At 40.7% G+C, this 21,128-nt stretch overlaps 2 protein-coding genes across 3 annotated transcripts in view; one reads left to right on the top strand and one right to left on the bottom strand.

Annotated features, from left to right (window-relative positions):
• Nucleotides 1–306: 306 nt before the first annotated feature.
• fbxw9 (F-box and WD repeat domain containing 9) lies at nucleotides 307–5,744 on the bottom strand. The gene is made up of 7 exons (XM_023955135.1): nucleotides 5,400–5,744; nucleotides 4,963–5,110; nucleotides 3,511–4,306; nucleotides 3,267–3,415; nucleotides 2,977–3,180; nucleotides 2,840–2,905; nucleotides 307–1,860 (listed from the first exon to the last, which is right to left on the bottom strand). The coding sequence occupies exons 1-7, from the start codon at nucleotides 5,498–5,500 to the stop codon at nucleotides 1,786–1,788; spliced, it is 1,539 nt and encodes a 512-aa protein (XP_023810903.1). The 5' UTR covers nucleotides 5,501–5,744; the 3' UTR covers nucleotides 307–1,785.
• A 5,210-nt stretch (nucleotides 5,745–10,954) lies between these two features.
• Nucleotides 10,955–21,128, top strand: part of kcnq2 (potassium voltage-gated channel subfamily Q member 2) — a 33,037-nt gene continuing 22,863 nt past the window's right edge. Inside the window, exons 1-5 of one of the 2 annotated variants that reach the window (XM_023955136.1) lie at nucleotides 10,955–11,603; nucleotides 12,107–12,257; nucleotides 13,677–13,767; nucleotides 17,823–17,949; nucleotides 19,591–19,766. In XM_023955136.1, coding sequence (XP_023810904.1) covers nucleotides 11,468–11,603; nucleotides 12,107–12,257; nucleotides 13,677–13,767; nucleotides 17,823–17,949; nucleotides 19,591–19,766 — 681 coding nt within the window. In that variant the 5' untranslated portion in view covers nucleotides 10,955–11,467. The remainder of the gene's footprint in view (nucleotides 11,604–12,106; nucleotides 12,258–13,676; nucleotides 13,768–17,822; nucleotides 17,950–19,590; nucleotides 19,767–21,128) is intronic. The other variant, XM_023955137.1, reaches the window with a different exon arrangement.

Below are 21,128 nucleotides of genomic sequence, written 5' to 3' on the forward strand. Positions count from 1 at the left end.
GTGTGTGTTCATATAAGGTTGGGGTTGATGGTGTGATAAAGGTTACAAATGCTGATAGTATGTTTTTTTTGTAATTTTTTGATAAACACTTTTATGAAGGAAGTTATGAGGAAAAGGAGTTTCATTCACAACAGTTGAAAGTGGCTGAGACACAAAGATTTCTCCTACCAGAACCCAGATTATAGATGTCATCTGAAAGACACGCTTCTGAGATTTTCTTCTTTGAAGATGCACTCCAATGAAATTTGTCTTTTTCCTATGTTCTTGTGGCATCTTTCATTTATAAAGAAAAATTAAGCTTAAAAATGCATTTTGAGTATTTCTTTATTCAAATCACTGTGAATTAGGAGCACAGACAAAAATGCCTTTGGAAAAAGCTTGTAGCGGTGACGTAGAACTGTGAGCCACAAGCTCCCTGGTCCTCTTCATTCTGATGCATCCAAGACGACTAGATCCAGATCGTTTCCCTCGTCTGAGCCGTCATCTGGCTCCAGACTGGATAGCTCAAATATTACTCACCATTTTCGTTTTACTGGTTATATTAGGTAGAGGTTGAGAGGAGCTTTACGCTTGTGGGAGAGCCAGAAAACATTTCTAAAACTTTAATTCACATGTTTGTTTTTTAAATGTGAGTACTCCTGCTTTGATACTTCTAACAGCTGAAGTGAACCAAAGAAAAACAACTGTCCCACTTCACTAAAGTACTCATCCATCCATCAGTCTTCTTCCGCTTATCCGGTACCAGCTCATGGGGGCAGCAGTCTAAGCAAAGATGCCCAGACTTCCCTCACCCCGGCCACCTTCTCCAGCTCCTCTGGGGGCTCCCCGAGGCGGCTCTACTCCAAACTCTCTGCGGGTGACAGAGCTTCTCCCCCGATCTCTAAGGGAGCGTCCAGCCACCCTACGGAGGAAGCTCATTTCAGCCGCTTGTATTTGGGACCTTTCTTTCTGTCATGACCCTAGGTGAGTCAAGGAACAAAGTAGTCAATATTACAAAAACAAGTGCCTCACCTACCTGACTAACAAGAACATGTCGTCTATGAAACAAGCCAAGAAATCAGACAATTGAGATACAAAACGTTTTTTGTTTCAGTGTACAGAAGGGAAACAAAACAATCTCAGTATTGGGTCATTTTTTTAGACTAATAATTTATAAATACAATCACTTATTTTTATAAATGTTTCAGCTGTGGTGTTACAATAATGAAATAATAGAAATCTGTTATAAATTAAGTAATATACATCGGCACACACAACACTTTAAAGTGCCATGTAAAGGATTTCAGTACAAGATAACAGAACAAAAAAAAACATATTTACATGAAAATTACATTGTAAAAAAAATAAGTTTCTGAAATGATACCAAGTTGCCTTCAATTAAATAAGATGACACAACTCTGTTAACAAACTAAATTGACTTTTTGTGAAGAAATCAGCCTCCCTCTCTCTCTCTCCTTGTTTTATTTTTACATTTAGAAATCAATAATAGTCAGCCGGTTTGCTGCTGCTTCAAGTGCCGTCTTCATGTGTTTTCAAGTTTTCCAACCGGTCTAAGACTCAAAGCATCTTCGTCTGTTTAAAAATAACAAAACCCAATCAAAGGTCAATGCAGAGGAGTCAGAAGTGCTTCCAACATGCCACGATTTCAACTCCAGCATGCTGCAGAGCAAAGCCCTTTTCCTTCCATCTATGTTGGAAATGCTTGCAGTGGTTTACGTTTGAATGTGTGTGCACCACACAAACAGTCCCACCCTAACGAAAAACTAACATGCAGATGATCCCATCTCATTTTCTGGGTCTCCAGACTTTCACGCTAGCATCTCCAGTTGCAACTGCAACCACCCCTGCCTCTGCGCACACCTGAAAAATAATGTTGAGAGGAGTATTGGGAAAACGGGAACATGCAAAAATTAGAACATTTTGTTTTTTCATTTAAACTCTATTGAATCTAGATGGATTGCTCTAAGTTATTGCGGATAAACGATGAGGTAGTCTTAACACATATCAGGTTCTAATTCAAATGTGATCGGCAGCCAGTTTTATGTTAAATTAATGTAAAGACACGATCAGAGAACCTTCGGCAGAATTTGGATGCCGGGCGCAATGCAGCGGTCTGGTGGGAGCATGGCAAAAATTCAGATGCCACCTGAGTACAAATATATGAACTTTGGTGAAAATTTGGCGTCATGTCAACCAATTTGGAACTCAAGTTTGGCCCGTGACGTGTTGAGGATGTGATCAGTGAGTTAAGTCCAACACCTACATAGAGGAGAATCTGATTGTTCTTCTTGTGAACTTGATGATACATGTTTTATTTTTAGAGAGACTACAATAAAAAAGGTCCTCCACATTTTTTTTTCCCTCCGTGGACTAAAGCAGGACAGCAAGTCGTCAAACTGTGTCACAGAGAGACGGAAGTACCGCTGAAAACGGCCATCATTCAGACCCAGCTCCTACAGTAGATGGTGAAGTTCACCGTTCTGGGAGAGTCTCTGAATGATCTCATGAATCCCGACATTGAAACGTATTTACTGATGGAAACGCATTTACTGATGTTTCTTTGGAGCTCTTCAAAAGAAATAAACCGGATATCTAGGCATCATTTCTCGTCTTCCCTGCACTGAGAGATACAGATGTAGTGATGATGCTAAAAACATTGGATAGTAGCTCCTCCCACATGCGGCGGTAGCATTCGGTTTATGATAACACATTTTTGGACAAGCGTCCAGCAGCGACTTCGCCGTGCAAAATGCTTTTGGTGTGAACGCACCATAATGATGAAACCATGCTGACAAAGTGAAAGGGCTAACAGATCAATGCTTGGGGATGAAATACTTACTGCACTGACTGGAGATTTATACTTCAAAGTACGTACAGTTATAGGGGAAACAGAAGGAATATGTACCTGCAATAACAAAAAGACATTATAAGGTAAAATGCCCAAACACAAACAGGCAAAGAAACAGAAAAAGTTACCTTAAAGGTACGATCAGATGAGCAGGTGTAAAGGCTTGATGGTGAACTGTGGATTCCAGTGATGACAGCATGGTGCCCCACGTCAAACTGAGTCTTTTTTTCCCATTGGTCCGCGTTCATGTAAAAGGCGTGCAGCAGGCCTTTACAGTCTCCCGCCCAGACCACGCAGCCGTCATAGCTCATGCGCATCGGATAATGCTTCAGCTACAAGCAGAAAGGTGACTCGGAATCAATTTTGGAGGTGAGCACCAGTTCAGAACTGTTAGGAAACAAATTGTGTGTGGCATTACCACAATTCTCTTCAAGATTTTCTCTGCCCTGCGGTCATAGATAACAACAGTGCTGTCTATACTCCCAGAGATGATGTGATTGTCGTCAGCGACTATGCAGGTTACAGCTTTTTTATGATACCTGAGGGTTTTGATCAGGGTGGCTTCAGCTGCAGAAAGAGGAATTAATCAGCCATTATTATTGGTCTGCAAGGAAACACTGTTCAATAAACCAAATCTTAGTTTCATATAAAACTCATCTTACCTCGAATGTCATACATGTTGATCTTCTTGTCAAAGGTACCTGCAAGCAGCACGTTGCTTTGAGAGGACAAGGAGAAGATGGGAGCTGCATTCCCAATCAGACATGTCTGTGCACCGCCTGCCTCTATATCCCACAGTTTAACTGTGCAGTCAAAACTCCCTGAGGCTAATAGAGGTCCTATGGATGCTAGACAACTGACCCAGCCGCGATGGCTCTGTGTTTCACCCTTACTTGCTAACGAGTACAACAGAGCTCCATTAGGGCCTGTTTTCACATCCCACAGTTTGACACTCCAGTCTCTGGAAGCTGTGGCACAGATTGCCCCTTCGCCACCAAGGAATAGGATTGAGTTAACCTGTGCAATGTGGGCTGAGGGTAGGACAATATGCTCCAGTGCTGGAGTTTCACTAGAGCTTTTTGAAACTTGATGGGGCATAGTTTCCTTATTTTCTCCAGAAAGAAAATTATTGTCTATTTCCAAGTCCTCTAGATGGCATCGCCTCACTTTGGCATCGAGGTCCCCCTCAGGTAAGCCCGCACCGTTCTCCGCTCCTTCTGGATTCTCTCTCAGTGTGGCTCCTTGCTCTCCCTCAAGGACAGACTGCATTAAAACATCTCCACTTAGAGGTTTTTCTGCCCAAGTGTCAACTAACTGTTCCATTTCCAAGCAAAATGAGGGCCAGTCCATCATTTTTTTCAGCAGAACTGGAATGCAAGTTTGATGTGCGGTAAGTCTCTGTGCACGGAGCTGCCAGGCAGTTGTGTCTTCAAGCAAAACTTTCAAAAAGGGGCTGACCTAAATTACAAGACAGAGGGGGGAAAAAAAACAACTTATTATAAACAAGTTTAACAGTTTACCACTAGTTGTGGAAACAGTTTATCCCAACCAAGCTTATTTTGAGTAGAGTAATTTGAAAGTTATGATCCAGAGTAGATTCAGACCTGCATTTATCTTTAAATAAATTACAAGAAAATCTTTAAAGGCCCACTCCTACTATATTTTATCATTGTAAAATCATCTCCAGTGGTCTTTTAATTATGACTATTCCATTTTTAGCCAAAATATATATTTAAAAAAACTGTCATTACTTAAGAAAAAGTTTCTTTAAGCCCTCCACAACCCAGGCTTACAGGTGCTATAAAAATGGCGAGCAATAGTGCAAGATAGCAGCTCAAAGCAGGAAAACAAAGATTTACACGGATCTATTGGTCTACAAGCAGATGCATCAGAATAGAGCGAAGCAGGAAGCTTGTGGCTCACTGCCACACCTACACGTTTTCATTTCGTCTGCTCCTGATTCCCAACTATTTGAATTAATAAAATCACACAGAAATGCAATTTTAAGCTTACTTTTCTATTTATATGTCCCCCATCGTGAGAAAAAGGCTACAAGAAAATGTTAAAGTCACCAAAAACCCACATTTTCCTCAGAGTGGGGCTTTGAGACTAACCTTTGGTAAGTCGTGGATGACAGTGTGAGCGGGAAGGTAGGAGGCGATGTGGCTCATCGCTTCCAGCGGCAGTGACAGCAGGTCCGCTTTTTCTGCAGGAGGTGCCACACCAACATCTGAGGGCAAATCCTCAGCAGCAACGGCAACACTGCAGGAGAGACAAGGATGGGTGAGCCTCAAAGGTTGAGAGCTGAGGAGACTGTCACTGTTCAGAGAGAGGGCTGTGTCCATGCGGATCAAGTCTAATAGAGGGCTGGAGAAGATGCATGCACCAGCAAAAGAGACTTCAGCGGATTATCAAAAGAGCAAGATTCAGAAAGAGTGGATGAGGTGGAGGAACAGAGATGGGTCACTTCTGAGAAACACAGAGGAAACGTCTCAACTGGACCAGTTTATCTACCAACTGTGCCCCACTACATGGATTTAAACAGAGTTACCTTGGCGAGTCAGCATTTTCCCTGGTTAAATTCCCGGGTTGAGGACAAAATAGACCTTTATGAGGCGTTTTTGTCTCTAAATCATTCGGATTCACCTCCATATATTCTGATAGCTCGTCAGCTTCGATTATCGCAAAACAGTTCAGTTGATTTATTGTTACATTAGTATTTTTAAAAATCCGTTTGAAATACGTCTAATGGTAAAAAAATAAAATAACATTGCGTTTATTAAGAAATATCTCTATAAAAAATTGTTGACTAATAAAGGAGACATAAATGAACCCGTTCTACGAATGGCTGCAGCCCGGCTTGTTATTCCACGGTTTTGAAATGAGCACTTCCGGTGTAAGCAAAAGACGTCATCGTCTTCAAACTGCGCATGTGCGAATTAGTGCAGACAGAGGTGTACAGTGGGAACTTCTACCCTATTTATTGCTTTCAATCCCTTTGCAGTTACATGCAAAAAAATACATAATCAATAAGAAAATTAAAAGAAAAGTAAAGAAGTGAGAATAATTTCTGCAAATGTTTTGGTTAAAAAAAACTCTTTTGCATTTGTGTAATGGCCACTAACAACAAGAAGAGCACATTGTAAATCCTAAGAATGTGTGAGTTTTTAGTACGCCCCCCCTTCAAAAATAGGTCCAATTGGTTGTGTGAGGGTTTTACTTCATGGTTCCATTTTTAGGATTCAAATACAAAAAAAAGACCTTGTCTCTTCGAGCTAAAATTCAAAATTAATTCAATACTCTTGTTCTATAAGGGGTTTATTTTAAAGTTCAGAGCTTTATTTTAGGGATTATTTGCCAGTTTTGTCACAAGCAAAGAGTCTTTTTACAAAATTACTAAATTGACACCCTTGGTAGGTTTTTGTAGAGCTAAACTGCCAAGTTAAAGAAGTCTGCCGGAGACACAAGAGGGCATCCAAGAGTTAAATACTTTATTGCAACACTGAAGAAGGAAACCTCTCCTATAATTGATATGTAGGGCTGTATTTAGGACTGTGTACATTAAGGTTCATCTGCTTTATCACTTTTGTGAAACGTAACAAGATTAAAGCGCATTTGGTAGAAGACAAAGTCATTTCAGTTCTCCAGTTCCCCCAAAAAACCCACATATATTATCATATATGGTAAAACAGAAAGGATCAGAAAAATAAGGATGAATGCAGGTGTTTTTTGTTACTGATGTTCTAGTGTTGTGCAGTGTCATTTCAAAGAAGTTTATATAGAAGTATATATATATATATATATATATATATATATATTTTTTTTTTTAAACAAGTCACAACCAGGGTTTTTTAAAGGCACCACACAAAAAAGTAAGAAAAAGGTATCAAATATCAAATTGAGGGAATACTTTAAAGTCATTCTAGTCATTCCCAATCAGGGGTCTGCAACATGTGGGGCTCCTTCATCCCACATTGTGGCGAACAATGTCAATGAAAAATGCATTTGCAATTAATTTCTTTTAGTTCATTGAATTTTGTCACTCCTATTAGAAATTTTATCATTTAAAATTAGAAATATCTGGCTTAATGCCCCCCAAAACGTAAATAAAGCGTGTTTTTCTAAACAATGTCTTTGTGGCTCTTGCAAGGTTTTCGTAAGTAAGAAAGTGGTCCACATGGTTCTTTTAGCATTAAAGGTTGCAGCACCCTGTTGTAAATCATCTAGATCAATGGCATAAGGTACATCCCAGATCATTCTCTTTTCTTCCATGCCTTTCAGCTGCTCCTTTTGGGGTCACCATGGAAATTGTGATTTGCATGTTTGATCTGGCTTTGCTTTTAAGTCAGATTTTCTTCCTGACACAACCATCGATGCTCTTTAGAAGGACCCGGCCACCAGAGCAAGAGGAAGGGGGGAACCGGGGTTTGTTAATTTAGGTTATTTGGTTTGAGCAACACTTTAAAAACTCCGATGGATTAATTTTGATTCAGTAAACATAAATCTTCTCAAATAAATTATTTATTTGTATGTTCATTGGAAACAATGTGTATTTTGTTGTGTAGTTCCCTTTAGTCTGTGGCAATGGTCTGATCAGCCAGTGCCTAACCCCCTGGTGTGTCTTCAGGGCAGTTTAATTATTTAGAGTTTTTGTTTTAAATCATGCCTGTTGTTGAGGCTCCATGGTTGGGTTATGTTTAGTTAGTAATCCTTTTCATTGACCAAATACTTTATAATCTTGTAAATTTAATTATTTTTGCTATTTTGGCTAGATGCTTGGACATTATTGATCACAATTTTCCTCTTGTGACTTGTTCATGCAGGATTGCTCTAAAGCACACATATGTCTTACTTTAAATATTGCATTAGTTGCATTCGTGTCATTTGCAGAAATCCTTTAATGGCTTTGTGGAGGGGAGGAAGGCAGAGTAGAAGGAATTGATTGACCGCTTTGTGAAGTGGGGTGGTGGGGCAAGTGCCAGCAGCTGAAGACAAGGGCAATGGTGGACTGTAGGAGGAACAAAAGCCCTGGCAGCATAATTTCAATTCAATTTTATTCATATAGCCCAATATTACAACAAGGTTGTCTCAACGAGCTTCATATCAAAAGATAAAATTGGTTATAAAATACAATAGCTGATTGCTAAACTAAACTAAATTAAACTAAACAGACTAAACTAAACTAGGCATCCCTGCCCTTAGACCGTCCTTCTCGGTAAGGAAAACTCCCAAAAACAAAAACAGATTCCAGGAAATAAAAAAGAAGAGACCTCAGGTATGTCCACATGAAGGAGGGATGCTCTCCCAGGATGGACAGGCAATGTACCAGGACTGTTAAAGAAGAATTAGCTTATATAACTCTGCCACTACATGTTTGAATAGATGGGTTTCATCCAGATGGAACTGGGGGACAGATGGGAGCGCAAGACAAACCAGAGGTGAGGTCCACGGCCAAGGACAGGAGCACAGACGAACCAACTGGAATTTGAAATCACTCCAGCTTACCCATTGGGGAGTGAGACATAGGGACAAAACATGAATCGCACTGCACCAATCATGCATGGAGGACTAAAGGAAAAATAACGATATAGAAAAGAGTAGAGCAGGAGAGAAGTAAATGAGAAAAGAGGACAGAACCCCAGTGCATCATACTTTCCCCAGCATCCAATTTCTAGCAGCCTGAGAGCAACTAATTGTTATTATTATTGAAATTGAATTCAAACATGTTAATGTTAAGTTGTATGCACTGTGGTACTTATAGTAGATGGGAATAATAATAACAATAACAGAAAATCTACATTTTTAGTAAAACAATATTAATACAATAAAGTGTTAATCTATTAATATAATAAATAAGTGCAAAGTATGTGTTCTTTGTGAATACACGCATGATTGGATGTTAATAAACAGCTTTAACTAGCTTTACTTTTCATGGAGTCTCGGGTCCTTCTAATCTGCAACAAGATGCTCGGCTGGACTGCCAAGTCAAAGGATGCCAATTGACTGACCAAAATTATTTGGAAAATAAAAGGCTGTTATGGGCACTAAACTTGTCAACCTGGAGAATGTGGTGGAGCAAGGATGCTGGCAAAACTCCTGGCAATCATGGACACCCCCTTCAAATGTACACTGTAAAGGTTAAGGAGCAGCTTCAGCAACAGACACTTTCAATCCTGCTGCTCTAAGACGCGATACAGGAAATCATTACAATAATCAGTCTCTAATTATCTCTATCTGAGCCACAAGTACACCGACTGGATTAAATCCCCTTGTCACTCTTGTAGTGTCCATCCCAACACTCCACTCTATTGCTTTATTAAAAATGTATTAATAGTACTGTGTTGATGTTATTTTAAACTACAAAATATAGATTCATGACCCAATGTTTAATTGATTCCAGGTATTTATGTGATTATTTTCACATCAAGTGAGGTTACAGATCATAAAACCTACAAAAACAGTATTTGAAAAGATGTCAATACTGTGGAGAAATCAGATAAAATTTTGCAGGACATGAATGTTTTAAACAGAGTTTCACCAACTAATCAAAGCATCTGCACAGGTTACCCAGATGTCTTTAAACAGATTCAATTTAGTTTATTGTCTCCGTTCGGTTCAATATGAGGAAAACTTGACAACTCACCAGAAGACCCTTTATTCCCTCAATTGTTTGGGTTAGCCACAAAAGTTCCTATAAGGAGGCTGGCTGTTCACAAGGCGCTGTGTCCAAGCAGATGAAAAGAAAGTCTAATGGATGGCAAGAGACGATGCACCAGCAAAAGAGATGACTGTGGGCTACAGCCGATTATCAAAAGGACAAGATTCAAGAAGCTGGCAGACATCCAGAAAGAGTGGAATGAGGTGGAGGACCAGCTTCAAAAACCACCACATTCAGATGCATCTGAAGATGGGCTACAACTGTCGGGTTCTTCAGAAGCCACTTCTGAGCCTGGACCTACAGAGGAAACGTCTCAACTAGACTTTGGAGAAGAAGGACTGGACGGTTGGACAGTGGTCCAAGCTCCTGTTTTCTCTTGAAAATGAAGTCTGCCTTTCATTTGGGAATCAAGGTCAAGGGTCACTCCCCAGGAGGGGAGTGGGAGTGCTTCCAGACTCCAGTTGGCTCATCCGTGCTCCTGTTCCTGACCGTTTACCTCGCCTTTGCTCCTGCTCCTACACCTGGCTGTGGTTCCTGTCTCAGGCTCGACTCGCGCCCCTGACTGTCCCCCCAACCACAGCTGGATGGAGCTTGTCTGCTGGACTTTTATATATGTAGTTGTAGATTTAGATAAGTTAATTCTTCTCTAAGAGTTCTGGTAAATCGCCTGTCCGTCCTGGGGGAGGATCCCTCCTTCATGTGGGCACCCCTGAGGTTTCTTCGTTTTTTCCGGAATCCGGTTTTTTAGGAGTTTTTCCTTACCGCGAAGGGGGGGTCTAAGGGCAGGGATGCCAGTATAGCTTAGTCAGTTTGTTAGTTCATTTTAGTATTTTCCTGTTGAACTCTTTGTATACGTGATCCTTTTGAGTTCATGTTTTACTTCGAAGCCCATCGAGACGACTGTTGTTGTGATTTTGGGCTATACAAATTAAATTGAATTGAATTGAAGGGTTTGGAGGAAGACTGGTGAGGAACAGAACCCAAGCTGCTTGAGGTCCAGTAAAATCTCCACAGTCAGTCGTGATTTGGGCTGCAATGTCCAGCACTGGTGTTGGTAAACTCTGCTTCCCTCAATTCAAAATCACTGCAACAGTCCAGCAGAATGTTTTAGGGGACTTCATGATTCCCTCTGCTGAAGATTGGGATGGAGATAGAGATTTCATCTTCCAGCAAGACCTGGGCCTTGTCCCTACTGAAGTATTATTCTTTTGAAATACTTTATTTTGATTGATTTGTTGGGATTATAATCTGTCTTTATTTCTTTGCAAAAACTGAGGAGTAAATGGTGATTTCTACATAGTTTTTTTAATTTTCCGAAAAACTATTATTGTGAGTTTATTTGTTGGAACTCCAATTTATGTAAAAAATAAACAAAAACTTGGAATCAATCAAACAGAGGACCCTAAATCTATATGCAAGTTTATTTTTGCATGGATTTATGGAAATGAATGCACATTTTCATGATATTCAATTTCTTAAAGGGTCTGTACAGGAGTTTTATGACAACCTAATTTACTTTTTAGATGAATAAAGTCTGTTTGTCCGTCTGTCCCTCCTCCTGGTCTCTGACTGCATCTTGCTGATCCTTGACTCCACCCCCTCCCTTGGATGCCATGGTTACCGTTCTCAAAGATCCAGTTACCGTGGTGACAGTCAGCCATGATCAAAGATGCGCAGGTTGGACTATCTGATAAAAGAGACTTCTTTCATTTGCCAAGAAGCCTCCATGACGCCAATCCCACTGAATGATTGAGGAGATGAGGTAGAACAGAGGCGACCTTCCGCTCGTCCTGACTGCAACCGTCTTTCTCCTGAGGGTTTCGTCTCCTCCAGCCTTCTCTCCTCTCCTCTCGTCTCCTCCCCTGCTCCGCAGCAGCGATGCTCCCCTCGTCTCCGCCCCTGCTCGGAGCTCAGTCCGCGGGCCGGCCATAGGTCTGCAGGTCGCCGCGCTTCTCCTCGTTATGGTGCAAAAATCTCGGAACGGGGGGGTGTTCCCCGGACCACAGGCTGACCAGAAAAAGCTGAAGGTTGGCTTCGTGGGTCTGGAGGCGGGAGGCAGCGAGTCGAGCAAGGACGGAGCTCTGCTCATTGCTGCAGGTATGCACGGGGCGCGTGCTCGCGCCTGGAAAACGATGTTTACGCGCACAGTTTTAGCAGATCATTGTGGTAAAACGATGGTTAATAAAAGTTGCGCATGGTGCGTTCACTGACCACAACAAGACGTGAAAATACTAAAGGCGTTCAGGTTTGGAGCGTTGATGCCCAGGTATTTAATGCGCATGCGTCAGGTAATGGAATCATCGGCTTGAAATGCATTTTCCTGCCGAGCAAAAAATAGTTTTGAAACATAAACCTTCATGAAGCATCCATGAGCAGAGATGCAGCAGAACATGCACATGAAACAAAGACCAGGAGGTCTGCTTGCCTGCTTTGAAGGCTCCTGTGCTCTGAATGCCTCTTTTAGAGAAGAAGGCAGGGAGATAGGTGCTGGTCCAACAGAAGAACCCAAAGGCTGTTAATGCAATTTGAATAAACTAACTTTAGTGTGTGTGAGATAGAGAAAGGCAGAGTTACTCAGGTGACTTTTTCCTGTTTTTTAGGTGGTGATGAAGGTCTTCGGCGTCAGCGCAGCAGCGTGTCTGGGGGAAAGAAGCCCCCCAAGCGAAATGCTCTCTACAGACGACTACAGAACTTCCTTTACAACGTCTTGGAGCGACCCCGAGGATGGGCGTTCATCTATCACGCATACGTGTGCGTATTAGTGCCTGTATGTCGGCCAACAGAAAAACTCACATGACATATTTTGTTGGTTTGGACTATCTAGCATCCAGACTCTCTTCTTCTTTCTCTTTCGGCTTTTCCCATCAGGGGTCGCCACAGCGAATCATCCTTTTCCACCTCACTCTATCATGAACATCTTCTACCCTAACGTTAGCCAACTTCATGTCCTCTGTTAAGACATCCATATATCTCCTCTTTGGCCGTCCTCTTGCCCTCCGGCCAGGCAGCTCCATCTCCAACATCCTTCTACCAATATATCCACTATCCCTCCTCTGAACATGTCCAAACCATCTCAGTCTGGCTTCTCTGACTTTGTCGCTAACACAGGCAACATGAGCCGTCCCTCTGATGTACTCGTTCCTTATCCTGTCTAACCTGGTCACTCCTAAGGAGAACCTCAACATCTTCATCTCTGCTACCTCCATCTCAGCCTCTTGTCTCTGTCTCACTGCTACCGTCTCTAACCCATAGAGCAGAGCTGGTCTCACCACTGTCTTGTACACCTTTCCTTTGAGTCTTGCTGGCACTCTTCTGTCACACAACACTCCTGACACTTTCCTCCAACCGCTCCAACCTGCCTGCACTCGCCTCTTCACCTCTTTTCCACAATCCCCATCACACTGAACTGTTGACCCCAAGTACTTAAACTCCTGCACCTTCTTCACCTCAGTCCCCTGTAACCTAACGCTTCTACCTTGATCCCTCTCGTTCAGACACATGTATTCTGTCTTACTACGACTGACCTTCATACCTCTTCTTTCCAGAGCAAACCTCCACCTCTCTAGCTGTTGCTCCACCTGCTCTCTACTCTCACTGCAAATTACAATGTCATCCGCAAACATCATTGTCCAGGGAGATTCCTGTCTTACCTCGTCTGTCAGCCTGTCCATCAGCATAGCAAACAAATCTAGCATCCAGACTCTCATTCAGGTTAATTTACTCTGACTCTGCCGGAGGGCACAAGGACTTCCAGGATCAGATATTAGAGAAAAATGTTGATGCTGTCAAACATTATGTTTGAAAACAAACTAAATATTGATTCAGTAAAAGAGAATCTGACTAAGAAGTGTATCCTATGTATTTCATCCTAATATGATACTCTTTTCCTTTCCTTACATTATTAAATATTCCTGGAAATGAAACGCTGCAGATAACAGAAGAGCAGAACATTAAAGAAGGACAAAAAACACTCTAAGATTTCATTTTCTGTCTTTTTAACATCTGATCAGAAGATTCTCTTAGTCTTCTTTGGGGTTTGTCTGTGATTTAATTTCTCCATATTTTATTACAAAGTTGCAGCAGCAGAGACTGCTCAAAGCTGAAGGTTTGGAGCAGATCTCAGATCTCATCTATTTTTCAGAGAGTTTGATGTAAATATTCTCTGCTCAGGTTCCTGCTGGTCTTCTCCTGTCTGGTTTTGTCAGTGTTCTCCACCATCAGAGAGTATGAGAAGAGCTCAGAAGATGCCCTCTACATCCTGGTAAATCCATTTTACAGCATTCAAATTCATAAAACTTGATTTGACTGTGTGTTTAGTTCTGAGTGAGTGACTCTGATTCCGGAAGACTTCACCTTTCCTCAGTATAGCTGCAACATTCTTCTCCCCGTCCTTAGGAGAGTAGAGATTTTCTTCTCCTCTTCAGAGTCAAGTTCTGCCCTTTCTGGTTCCCATCAAAACTATTTCTGACCATCTGCCTCTTCCATCTTGGTCTCGAATGGTATGACTGAGAATAAAACAGTGACCTGAGGGATCAGATTTAATGGGCTGTTTGCTGCAATCAATGAGTCAGCTTGAAGGAGGGAACAGGAGACTCCATCTCTGCCCTGAAGGAGTCAAACATCTATCTTACAAGTGTCTGCTGCAGCTTCAAGGTTCTGTCAGAAACATCAAAAGGCTGAAAGTCCCATAGCAATACAAGCATTTCTTCTGGTGTGGATCCAGAGTTCTGCTGAAGTTTGCAGGTAATTTTGTGATGGGAGAGCGAGCCAAAACCAGAAACAGGAGCAGGGATGTTACAAACAAACCTTACTGGTTACACCAGAGATAAACAGAAGCTTTATTGATCAGCAAACCACATGGCTGAATCCACTCTGCTGCTGTTTGTGGTTTGTAATTGCAGCACTGGAGGGGTTCAAAACCAGCAGCACAAACAAACGTGTGGCTTTATTAAATGATGGATAAACATAAGAGCCCAACAGACACCAGCTGCATCAAAAAGCCCATTTTGTGCTCTTTTTCAGGCTCACTTTAGCTCATTGTTGCCCCAAACAGATTTTTGACCCAGATAATAAAGTTCTTTCATCCTCGGGACTTTAAGAAAACTAAGATTTAAAATGCTTCACAAAGATCTAATTCCAAGGATCGATTCTGGTGCTGAAGAAAGAGTCACAGCTGTCCTGTGGACACCAGAGGCTACTGGAGGGCTTTAATGGACCAAGAGACGACAATTCAATCCCACAATTCTTTGCTGTCACAACACTGAAAATAAAGTTAAAATGAATCAAATGATTAAAAAAAAGCTTTCATGCTGTAAACTCATATTTTTCTAATTCAGCAGTGTTCCATGGATGAATGCAGCAGCTGCTGTAGATAATGTTTAACAGTGAAATAAGCTAAATGAACCGATTATCTAAGAATCCAGAATTTGATCTTTTATTTTTTATACTCTTTTAATGCTTTCAAGGTTTTTTTACCTATCCAAAATTAGATGAACTCACCAGTCAAATCCAGTCAATTCTATTTATCTGAGGTCTAAGTAACCAATCAGGTGCTGGGTCCCACCCATTTGACTTTGACGGGTGAGTTTGACAATTGCTGCAACACCAGACCATAAAATAATTAATAAAAAAGTGAAATAACTATATGTATTTATTCAATAAAATTAATGGGAATTTAATTAATTAATGCCATATTTGTTTAATTTGAATTTTAATGATCTATGACACATTTATTTAAATAATTAATGTTTTATTAATTTATAGCTTTTTAATTTTGTTTCTCTATATAGCACGGAACATTTTTTTAGGATGCAAATGTTGCCTCAGATGAGGGTGGAGCAGTGCTCCACCAACACTGGCTTTGATTTGGGATGTTGAGATGTTATGGAAGGAATCCCACCAAGTTCTTCTTAATCCCACTGCACATCCATCAGCAGGGAAGCAGAGCCTGTGGACTTGAAGGCTGGTCCACCCACTGCTGATGACAGAAGTGGTGAAAACACTGTGGGTGGATGAGGTCCACCCTGGCTTTCCTAAAGCTCTAAATGTTAGGGGCTGATGTTTCCCTGTAACTCTGTGTTGACATCAGGAACAGAAGTTCTGAATTGGTTGGGCTGATGGTTCTCGCTTTTAAAAGGGGGACCTTAGGACCTGCTCTGTCTGCTAAATTAATCTCATTCTTCTCCTCCAAGATAAAGTCCATGCTGGAGGAATATTGGAGAAGAAAGTCTGGCCAACAATCAGACCTCTGAGCTCTAACTGTGAAGTACAGAACCAGCTTGAGAACTTGCTTTCTAGAGTCTTTGAAATATCAGGGATTTTTGCACATCTGGAAGGCATGTGTTTTGTGGACCTTGACAGGAACTCAGTTTGTGCATTTAGTCAGACTCATTTGTGCACAGGAGTCACTCTCTGTCACAGATCCTTACACTTGATCGTGGAGCAGCTGAAATGACAAGTCTGAGGTTTCAGTTCTCAGCTGAGCAAATGTGGAAGGCTCCCTCTGGGTTAGGAATGAGTCGCATTCGCTGGTGGAATTTAGAACCTGGGTTCTAAATTCTGCAGGAAGAGATGTCTGCAGGAATGCAAACCTGGTTTGCATTCCTGCAGACTCAACTCCCATTTTAGGAAAGGGAGTTGAGTTTGGAAACAAAGATCTGAGGTTATTATGTGATGATGACAATGAAGAAGGACAGGTGAGATTTCAAAGATATGTCCAACTGGGGAAAGACCTCATGGCAAATGCTGGAGATTAAATCTCTGACGCTCTGGAAGCTACTCTGAATATTTACTAGAAGAGTAGAAAAAGAAGGTGGAAGAAAATAGAAGGGATGGTAGTTCCAAACAACACATCAAGGTTTTCGTCACTCAGCTTCTTCTCACTAACGCTCTTGCTTTGGGTTGATTTTGGATTCGGTCAATTGCAGATCCCGGGTTGAGACCAGGTACCATGAAGGTATGTGGCAGCTGATGCTGCAGCTTCCCTCAAATAGAAATCAAACTGCTCAGAGATACTGTGCCTCTTCACGCCATGGCACCAGCAGTTCGGTCCTAGCAAGTCTCACATTAAATGTGTCTGAGAAGCGCTTCCTGGGAACTAGTGTCTGATATTTAAACTTCTGTTTTCTTCGACTGAATCTTGCACCAGTGTTCAGTACTCTCTAGTGACTAAGCTACATGGAGTACATGGGAGTAACGCATCTCAAAATTACCGTATTACTTTTTGGTGCAACTAAGTAGTGTAAGGAATAACCAATTAATTTTGAGTAATATTTTACTCATTACACATCCATGTTTCTTACAACAGATTTACCAAATGTAATTGCTTAAAAAGGCAAGTCTACAAAGCATTTTGAAGATCATCAATAACTTAAAGATCTTTTTTAACCTAAAGATAATTATAAATTGTTAAAAAATATATATATATATATATATATATATATATATATATATATATATATATATATATATATATATATATATATATATATATATATATATATATATATATATATATATATAATAAACTATATGTAATGTAATTTTTCAACCCTGTTTTTCCACACTTGTCGTTGTAAGCTATAGGTCTGGTCAATTTAACCGGCTTTTGTTTGGCTGCAAGTCTTAATATCTTAATCTCAGTCACAGATTTACTGTTTGGTTTTTGGTCTATATTTATTTCTATATTTATCGACTAAATTAACAAAATCTAAGGAGTCCTCATTTTTACAACAAAAATATTAGTAGGAAAATTACTTCACAATATATGTGTCACTTCAGAAGTTATATTCTTCTTCTGGAGTTTTATAAAAAACAAAATGAATGACTTGTGCATATAAATTTTAAGGTAGAAATAGTGAGAGGCATGCGTTGCATTTGAACACCAAGTAATCTTTAAAATGATACAGATTGGAAATAACCTAAATTATGACGCCAAAATTATGTAATCTATACAAGGTTGTCCACGCAGCTCGCTTTCCTTGCAAAGTTGGCAGCTGCTGCTGATGCTGCATGCATGCATCGGTTGGTTTTTGCTGCTATTAGCATTATTCTCAGTTTATCTCAGTACCGGGGAAGAGGGGTGTGAGTGAGGGCTGTTTTAATCTGCAATGTTGCTCACCTAAATTAAATCTCAGAGCGTAAACTTTGTAGAGGAGAAAACATAAGAAGTATGAATGATTATTACTGCCACTCTTGACAGTAATGAGCCTTTATTATTCTGTGTTTCATCCGCAGCAGAGCAAAGGTCAACCCTCTCTCAAAGACATTACACTGTGATGTCTTAAACATAATCATTTGTGTTTCTGCATGTAACAGGAGGTGGTGACTATTGTGGTGTTTGGGGTGGAGTACATGGTGAGAATCTGGGCAGCAGGCTGCTGCTGTCGCTATAGGGGATGGAGGGGACGACTCAAGTTCGCCAGAAAGCCGTTCTGTGTCATCGGTGAGTATGATGCTATATACCAAGATTATTAAAATCATCTTTTAATTTATGTCAGAAGGGTTCCCACTGGTCTTTTATTTTGGTCTTTTAGGGCACAGTTTCTGCAGAAGAGAAATAGTCCATTCAAAATTTGCCTCTGAGTTGTGGGCAGAACTGTTGGTGCAGAGCAACCCCGGCCTTTCTCCTGCTAGTTTAAAGCCCCTCATAATCCCAATCTAACTTTACCGGTGCAACAAAAAAAGGGTGAGCAGTATTGTAGCTATATTCAGCCGTACAGTTCTGGTGCTGGGATCAGATCACGCTAAGGAAACAGGCATAGCTGTACTATGGACACCAGAGGCTACTGGAGGGTTTCAATAGACCAAGAGACGATGATCTAATTCCACAGATGTCAGCTCAGACAAGGAAAACAAAGATGTACATGGATCTTGCGTCAGAATGCATGGAGCAGGAAGCTTAGCTTTTTTCATATATGTCCTCCTTCTTCAGAAAAATGCCACAAGAAAATGTGCAAAACACCAAAAACACAATTTTCTTAGTAGTGGCTCTTTTTGTGAACCATTACCCACGTTTTAAACTTTGATGAGACCCAAAGGGTTTTTCCAGGCAGATAGATTAGTGACACCTGATAATGAAAAAATGTAACACGGAACTCACATGAACACATCCTTCAGATAGCATGTTCAAAAGTATTTAAGTTCAATAAAGTTTAAGTTAATGCATTCAAAACAGGAAAAATCAATTATACTTATTGACAGAAGGGGTTATTGATATTATGGTTAGAGTGCACTCAAGGGACATCTCTGCTCTGCCAGTTTACATTTCATAAATGCACACCCTCCACCCAACCACACTTCTCAGAGAAGAAGTTTTTGATGCAAACTCTTCTTTTCCCCCTTTAACCTCCATAAGCAGCTTTAATGGAAACTTAACGAGAAGTTTCTATTTAATACTTGATAAATAATAACATTAGGGTTTGACACAAACGACCTTTTCCTTTTCTTGTAATCATCCATGCCCTTCTCTGCATCGGGTTTTCCTCAGCTCTGCTTTCATTTCTCTGTTCTCCTGCAGCAACCTGAGCATTCTGCTCATGCATGAATTGATTTATAGTTTTTGTGCTTGACTTTTGCTCTAAATACAAACATCAATTTTGTCTCCAAATCCCAACTGTCTCGTTTTCTAATGCAGTTTGAGTTCTCTGATTTGACAAGTAAAGCTCTTGCACAGGTTTTTTTCTATACATGAATTTTTAACATACACCTTTTATTTAATGATTAATATTAACTTTTAATGTACAACAGAGGATAAGTTCATTTTGAAAAAGAAGACTGCAGAAGGATGTGTCCCGCAATTATTTTTCAATGTTTTTCCACTGCGCCATCACTCGAAAGTTTTTTTTAAAAATATTTTTGGATGAAATGTTGCATCAGCTGATGAACCTGAATTCCAAAATAGCATCAGCCTGTGTGCTGCAGCCTAAGCAGCTGCTGAGGTGTCTCTGCAAGCAGAAGAAATATGCATCTTTCATCAGGAATAAGCTTATGATTCACCAATAGATTGGCCACATTAGTGACAGCTTCATATTAAAATAAAAACTCCAGACGTGTCTCACTTGTCATCTCATCTGTATCTATGCAGACATCATGGTTCTGATCGCATCCATCTCAGTTCTGGCTGCGGGGACTCAAGGCAATGTCTTTGCCACGTCAGCCATAAGGTCCCTGAGGTTTCTACAAATTCTTCGGATGATCCGGATGGACCGACGGGGAGGAACATGGAAACTTTTAGGCTCAGTGGTTTATGCTCACAGCAAGGTGAGGCCTGCGAAAAACCACATCTCCCACTCCCCGCTAAATGTAAAACTAGATCAACTAGATTTTCTAAACTTGACGTTCTAATCACCGTCACTAATGCTACTTCAGTCACTGTGCATTTTAGCTGTAACTGTCAGTGCAAAAAACAGCTAAAAGAGGCAGAAAATGCAAACTTTGTGGGTTTTTGGTCTCACTTGGATCAAGGTGTAGATGGTACAAATGGTAAATGGCGTATACTTATATAGCGCTTTCTACCTTCTTTCGAAGGCCCAAAGCGCTTTACAGTCACAGTCCCATTCACCCATGCACACACACATTCACACACTGATGGCGGCTCCGCTGCCGAACACTGGCGCCAACCTCCCACCAGAGGCAAGGTGGGGTTCAGTGTCGTGCCCAAGGACACTTCGACACATGTGCAGGAATCGAACCTGCAATCTTACGATGATGGGTCGACCGCCCTATCTCTGCACCATGGTCGCCCCCAAAGTTCAATTTAGTTTATTTCCAGTAACTTTTTGTAAAAGCTGCACTTATTCAGTCTTTTTCTGAACCTGTTTTGTCCCTTTTGGGGTTGCGGGGCTGCCTGGACCTATTCTAGCCGCTTGTGGGCGAGGGTGGGGGGCATCCTGGATGGGTCGCCATTCTGCTGCAGGGCCACAAATCACACACCCATGCACACTCATGTTCACATCTATGGACAACTTAGAGTGACCAATTAACCCATAAGGCATGTTTCTGGATGGGGGGGGGGGGGGGATCCTTGGGGGGTGGGGGGTGCATACAGGCTTCACACAGAGGGGTCCCCCATTGGTGTTCTGTTTTGGGTCCTCCTGCTGGGACTTTGTTGCTGCTAGGCAAGAGCGCAAACCACTGATTTACGTTTGTTTGAATACATTTTTAATTAAAAAAAACAGCATTCTTACTCACTATGGGGTGTAGGCTATTCATATTCATATTTTAGTATCATTTTGTAACATTTGTTTAAAGGGAACATAACAATATAAGAAAAAGAATAACATTTTATTTCATACAACATTAAAAATGCTTGTTGTTGCTAAAAATACTGTAAACAAGAGTATATTTTTTTCTATGCACCAAATTTACAATTTTATTTAAATAAAAAAAAACAGTATTTAACTGTGGTTGGTTGACACGGTTCAAGGTTCAAGTTCAAGACTAAAAATTTGATTTTTACAACATTGAAGTATTTTGTTTAACAGCTATTTATTTTTACTCTTACTTATTACTATTTAGTAATTATTGAGGTTAATACTTTTAGTTTCCATTGAAGAAATAATATTTTCCTGTGAGGATCCAAATCAAAATAATACAAACTGAGCATTTTTAAAACATCCTAGC

Source organism: Oryzias latipes, chromosome 5 (assembly GCF_002234675.1).
Source record: "Oryzias latipes chromosome 5, ASM223467v1".
NCBI classification, from domain to species: Eukaryota; Metazoa; Chordata; class Actinopteri; order Beloniformes; family Adrianichthyidae; genus Oryzias; species Oryzias latipes.

What these genes read in the sequence shown, in the direction of transcription:
- fbxw9 (XM_023955135.1), bottom strand. Translation starts at nt 5,500, where the DNA reads ATGGAGGTGAATCCGAATGATTTAGAGACAAAAACGCCTCATAAAGGT. An exon ending in CATCTGATCGTACCTTTAAG is followed by an intron (nt 2,906 to 2,976) that starts GTAACTTTTTCT and finishes TTGTTATTGCAG; the next exon opens with GTACATATTCCTTCTGTTTC. An exon ending in ATAAATCTCCAGTCAGTGCA is followed by an intron (nt 1,861 to 2,839) that starts GTAAGTATTTCA and finishes ATTATTTTTCAG; the next exon opens with GTGTGCGCAGAGGCAGGGGT.